We start from the raw sequence: 6,023 nt of genomic DNA, 5'->3' as shown, positions 1-6,023 counted from the left end.
ATAGTAATTTTTTATCACAATTGATTCATATGAAAACTATCCAGAAAACATTCAATTTTGTACATTTGTGAGTTAAAACAGTCTAAATTCCAGGGAAACCATACATGTTCACCCACTGATGTAAGTTGGCCAATTTAACTTCTTATAAGGGGCCATAAAAAGTTTAATTTCATAAGCTAATATGCTCAGTCCCTAGATTTAATAGATTATTATTAAGTAACTGTTTAATTCTGATTGCATTTCACTGAATTATACTAATGTAATCATAGAGAAGTCATTTTTATAGCATAAGCCAACATAGTCTCTAGACTTAGTAGATTATTCTATTAGATAACTATATAAAAAAGATTGCATTTCACTGGATCATACTAATATAGAGAGGAATCATTTTTTTTTTACCTTAAGATTGTATTGAGACTCCCTAGAACTTTTCTCAGGGCTGCCTTTATCTCCTTATTCCGAAGGCTGTAGATAAGGGGATTAAAAAGGGGTGTCACCATAGCATAGAACAAAGTTGCAACTTTCTGCATCCTAGCAGAGTGTCCGAGTCCTGGGCTCACGTACATGACCATCAGAGAGCCATAGAACAGTGATACCACAGTCAGATGAGATCCACACGTGGAGAAGGCTTTATATCGCCCAGTGGCTGAAGGCATTCGCAACACAGCTATTAGGACAAGGGTATAGGACCCAAGAATGAAGATGAAGTTACCAAAGATAACTAATGAGCTGAGAGTATAGCAAAGCAGTTGAGTTCTTGGAGCAGAGACACACATCAACGTAAAGAGTGGCCCTGGGTCACACACTACGTGGTCAATAATATTTGGACCGCAGAAAGGCATCTGAGAAATGAGAGTAATGGGGATTAAGAACCACAGGAACCCACAAACCCAGCAGGTAATGACCAGTTTGGCACAGCAATTTCCAGTCATGATATTCGGGTAATGCAAGGGATGGCAGATAGCCAGGTACCGATCAAAGGCCATGACAGTCAAAAGAAAGCATTCAGATGTACCAAGTGAGAAAAAGAAATAGAATTGGAGGAAGCACCCAGCAAAGGAGATGTTTTTATTCTCTGAAAGGAAGTTCACCAACATCTTGGGGACTGTAGAAGAGACATACCAGATCTCAAGAAAGGAGAAATTCCCCAGGAACGTGTACATGGGGGTGTGGAGTCGCTTATCACATAATAGGGCACAAACAATGGCCCCATTTCCTGTTATAGTGAGGGTGTATGTTGTAGTGAAGAGGGAGAAGAGGAAGACCTGAACCTCCCACTGGTAAGAGAAACCTTGGAGCATAAATTCTGACACAAATGCAAAGGTGGAATCGGATGCAGAGGCATTCATTGGCTTCTATCCTGCAAGGTTAAGAGACATACATATATACTATTACCAGTTTGGACCAGTTGAAAACGTATTACTCTAATTAATGAGTAGCCAGGAACTGGTGGCTCATACCTGTAATCCCAGCTACTCAGGAGGTTGAGATCTGATGATTGCAGTAAAAACTTGCCTGAGCAGACAAATCCAAATGTCTTTTATCTCCAGTTAACCAGCAAAAAGCTGAAAGTGGTGATGTAGCTCACGCTCTAGGTTTGAGTGAGAATGTGAGGCCCGGAGTTCAAGTCCCAGTACTGACACACACACACACACACACACACACACACACACACACACACACACACACACGGAAAAGTAGATAATAAGAATGGGGGTTATTTTTCAAAAGAAAGTTAGATAATACACTTTATTGGTTTCTTGGCTACATGCTTTTCTTTTCTTTTCTTTTTTTTACAGAGGACAGCTTTCTACACAGTAACACCTTTTTTTCTAACACACTTTTACTTGATCTTTAAATCTTTCCTTTTCTCTTTGATCAAGATAGAATTAAATATAATTAAACTCATTTTGTAAACCATTATTTAGGCAGAATGATCGAATTAGATATAGTTAAACTCATTTTGTAAACTATTATTTGAGGCAGAATGATCTATGATAGCTTCTGGTTAGTATCTAATACAAAATTTTACTTGAAGTATTTTCCTCACCCCAAACACTACTTATTGTGCTGTGACTCAGTACAGTTAGAAAATGTTATTATATTTCAATTAGACATATTACTTGATATTATTTAAAAATGCAAGGCAAGGTAAATTATTAATTAGTAAATCAGTAAGGTAAATTAGTAATAATCACTTTAAAGTCACTTTTGAATTTATATTGCTGTTACTATTAGCTTGAGCATCAAAAATGCAATTATACAATATGACATACCAACACTAACTTTTTAATATTGTAATGGCAATATCTTCTGTAGAAAACAAATAATTTAAAAGAAAACAGGAGCCAGGAGCATGGCTAATGATACAGTGGTTACTTAGGCTGCACGAAGCCTTGGGTTTGATTCCTCAGTATCACATATACAGAAAAAGCCAGAAGTGGTGCTATGGCTCACTCAAGTGGTAGAGTGCTAGCTTTGAGAAAGCTCAAGGACAGTCCCCAGGCCTTGAGTTCAAGCCTCAGGACTGGCAAAAAACAAATAAAGAAACAAACAAATGCCACACAACCCCCCCCCCAAAACCAGAGGCCTTGGATATTTTCTTGATCTTTCATTATATTTCTATACTAATATACCCAATATAATATTGATTTAGTTATTAGTGCAAAAGTTTGCAAAAGAAGGTCTAGGCATGGCACCTTTGTGCTTGAGCCTTTTTAAATAAAATTTTTCTTACATGCCTATATAAAATTTTAAAAACTCTATTACATGACACACATCAGACTGTCTTTTGTCATAGTTAAAATTTCTTTCATTGTATATTCTGTAAATCATTTCAAGGATCTGTTTTACTTGATAATTTTTTTAACTATACAGGCACATGCTCTTGAAAGTCAAGAAGGCTTGCTTGTATTTTGGGCAGAAATACACATGCATGTGTGCACACACACACATACACGCACAGTGTTTCTTCCAAACTTGTTTCTATACCAGTATTCCAGTTTGAGTAGGTGAAAAGCATGTAAAGAAATTGTGAAATCAAAGATTACCACAGAGGTGTCTTGATCTTTAGGAAAAATTCTTTACCTAAAAGATGAAGCTTCCGTGGTTTTGACATATCAATCTCAACACAGCTTGTTTTATAAACACTGGTTTGTATGCACACAAAAATTAAGATTAAACCTTTCTTATTTCAATTCTTCTGGGATTTTGTCTCTATAGCCTTAGTAAAGTACTTCTCAAACCAACTTATCTGTAAAAAGTTAATGACTACATATTCTCAAAGGAACTAGCCAAAAAGGGACATTTTTTCCAATGTGCCATTCTTCACAAAGACCTTGTCATGTGGAATATGGATTCTAAAATCTTCTACATGGCACAAGCTGAGGCACTAGAACACAATATGTCATCATGTTCCTAAATGATTTTGAGGAACATTTCAAATATCAGTGTGCATGCAGTGAAAGATGAGAGTTCTGTGAGAAGAATATTGAGATGGAAACATTCTCAGATATTGAGTACAAGCCTATAAAATTGGAAAGCCAGCACAGAAAAGTCCTTCAAATACGAAAGTAAAAGGAATCAACCTTGAAGTCACCCAATTAAAAAAAAAAACTTGTGCTTCTGAATGAACAGAAGAAAATGTTTGCTTCCATTGCTTACTATTTTTCCCTTTTTTACCCAAGGCGTTCGGGGGCCAGTTTAGCAGGACTAGACAGAACCCTTAGGTAGGAATGAGTACTTTCACCAGTTGATGTGTGCCTTCAGAACATTTGTCCCTGTAAAAAAGGCTAAAATGACCAAAAGGCCTTACCTTGATGGGATACGGAGAAAAAAAGTCCTATTTTAGTTCCTAGTAACCTCTAAAATATAGCTATGATCTTATCTGTGTTCACAAAAAAAGATCTATAAATTCATGACTAAAAATTTACCAATTCTCATAGATTGACTTCAAATTAGCTTTCTTCTTACTTTTGATTTTTTTCTATTTTTCTTACTTTTCATTAGAAATAATATCATTTTCTATTTTTGATTTGTATTTCCCTGCTATGAAAGACACCGGGCACTTTTTTTCAGATAAGTGCTGCCCACTTGTACACCTTCTTCTGAAAAATGTCAATTCAAATGGCTTGCCCATATTTTAGTTTTTAACATTGATTTATTCTTTGCTAGACCTCGGGCTTGAACTCAAGGCCTGAGCACTGTCCTTTGGCTTTCTTAGTGGTAGTGCTCTGCCACTTGGGCCACAGCATGACTTTTGGCTTTTTCTGTGCTTATGTGGTACCAAGGAATCAAACCCAAGGCTTCGTACATGCTAGGCAAGCAGTCCACCACTAGATCACATTCCCTACCCCTGCTCATTTTTAAAAATAGGCTATTGGATATTTCTGAGACTGAGTTTTAAAAAATTCTTTATGTATTTTTTCATATATTTTTTATTGTAATTAATGAAATTAATGCATTGTCAGATAATGGCGAGCAAATATCTCTCTCAATCCAAATCTTCCATTTCATCCCAATAGTTATTTTCCTTCTGTGCAGAAGCTATGTCCTTTTATGTAGTTACCTGGAAATGAGACAGGAGAGACTCTCCAATAACAGGTCTCAGCAATGGCTCCCCAATAATGGTGGGGGCCTCTTACATCTCATTTTCTCACTGTAGAAATTACCAAGTCAGGGGAATCATCTGTCTGTGGAGCATGTAAGAGAAATAGTATGACAAACAAAACCGTTCCTCTCCCTGGAAATATTATCTTTCTCAGAGCTGTGTGAAGGAGGTGGCTTAGCCTCACAAGTTCTGGAGCCCTAGTAACTAGTACCCCTGGTTGCTGGCAGGTGTAGGATAAGGATAGACTAAGCAAATATCTACTCTGCTGTATTCTTCCTATCTTTAACTTTTTTTTTTGCCAGTCCTGGCCTTGAGCTCAGGGCTTGAGCCCTGTTCTTGGAGTTTCTTAAGGCTAGAGTTCTACCACTTGAGCCTCAGCACCACTGCTGGCATTTTTCTATGTATGTGGCATCAAGGAATCGAACTTGGTGTTTATGCATGCTAGGCAAGCACTTTTACAACTAGGCCAAACTCCAAGCCCTTATCTTTAACTTTTATATTATAAGTTATTCACTTATTATCATTACTATGGTAGACTGATAATACACTGAACCTCTCTGGACAATTTTATTTTTTTATAAGTGCAAATTGCTCTTCATGCCCAGCCCGTGGAGCCGCAGCTCGGTTCTCCTTCCGTTCCTGGACTGACAGAGACCCTCAACTGGTACTGCGGAACAGTGACCTTCGGTCCTTGGATACAGAGTCCACCTCTGCTGCCTGGTCACGGGAGGACCTCTCGAGGGCCCGGGGACATGCAGATTCCAGGGAGGAAGGAGCCGGCTGCAGGCTTGCTCTCGGCGCCCTGGTCTTCATCTCGGGGAAACATTACTGGGAGCTCAGCGTGGACGACTCTTCCTCCTAGGCTTTGGGAGTGTGCAGGAATTTTGTAGGATTCCCTCCAAATGCATCCCAGGACCTTTTCCTCCTCTCCTCTGTGCCAGGGAGCAGTCCTGGCGCTCTCTGTACTACCTCACCACTGCTTCCTCTCTACCTAGAGAAGCCTGTGGGTCGGGTGGGGGTCTTTCTGGACCTGGACAATGGGTCCCTGAGTTTTGTCATCGTGGCTAAGAATTCCCTTATCTGGAGATACCCCAGCGGCTCCTTCCACTCTCCAGTCAGGCCTTTCATTTCCAGCGCCTAAGTAAAGAGCCTTTCCAGGGGTCCAGGACCCTGGAAGCAGCAGGAAGGAGAAGCAGTCTGGGTGGCACGCTGTGGGCCACTCGCCAGAAAGCCTGGTCTGCCCTCCTGTTTTCATGGCGGGCCAAGGGGGAGCTACCCAGACTGACTCAGGGGCCATTTTGCCCTGCCGTGTGTCTCTGTGGCCCCTGTCCCTTGTCTTATCCCTAGCTGGTCTCCAGACACCGTGGCACCCGCTCCCTGTGCAACACCCACTACACTACTTCTTGGGCGATGA

General features: G+C 39.9%; 1 protein-coding gene across 1 annotated transcript; it reads right to left on the bottom strand.

The window, feature by feature from the left end:
• Positions 1 to 395: 395 nt before the first annotated feature.
• LOC150066401 (olfactory receptor 11H12-like) lies at positions 396 to 1,379 on the bottom strand. The gene has a single exon (XM_090352844.1). The coding sequence runs from the start codon at positions 1,347 to 1,349 to the stop codon at positions 396 to 398; it is 954 nt and encodes a 317-aa protein (XP_090208970.1). The 5' UTR covers positions 1,350 to 1,379.
• Positions 1,380 to 6,023: the final 4,644 nt, after the last annotated feature.

The sequence above is a fragment of the Megascapheus bottae genome, chromosome 2 (genome assembly GCF_031878675.1).
Source record: "Megascapheus bottae isolate mThoBot1 chromosome 2, mThoBot2.hap1, whole genome shotgun sequence".
Classification (NCBI taxonomy): domain Eukaryota; kingdom Metazoa; phylum Chordata; class Mammalia; order Rodentia; family Geomyidae; genus Megascapheus; species Megascapheus bottae.
The sequence above is the reverse complement of the archived record's forward strand: the minus strand, read 5'-3'. Positions and strand labels throughout refer to the sequence as shown.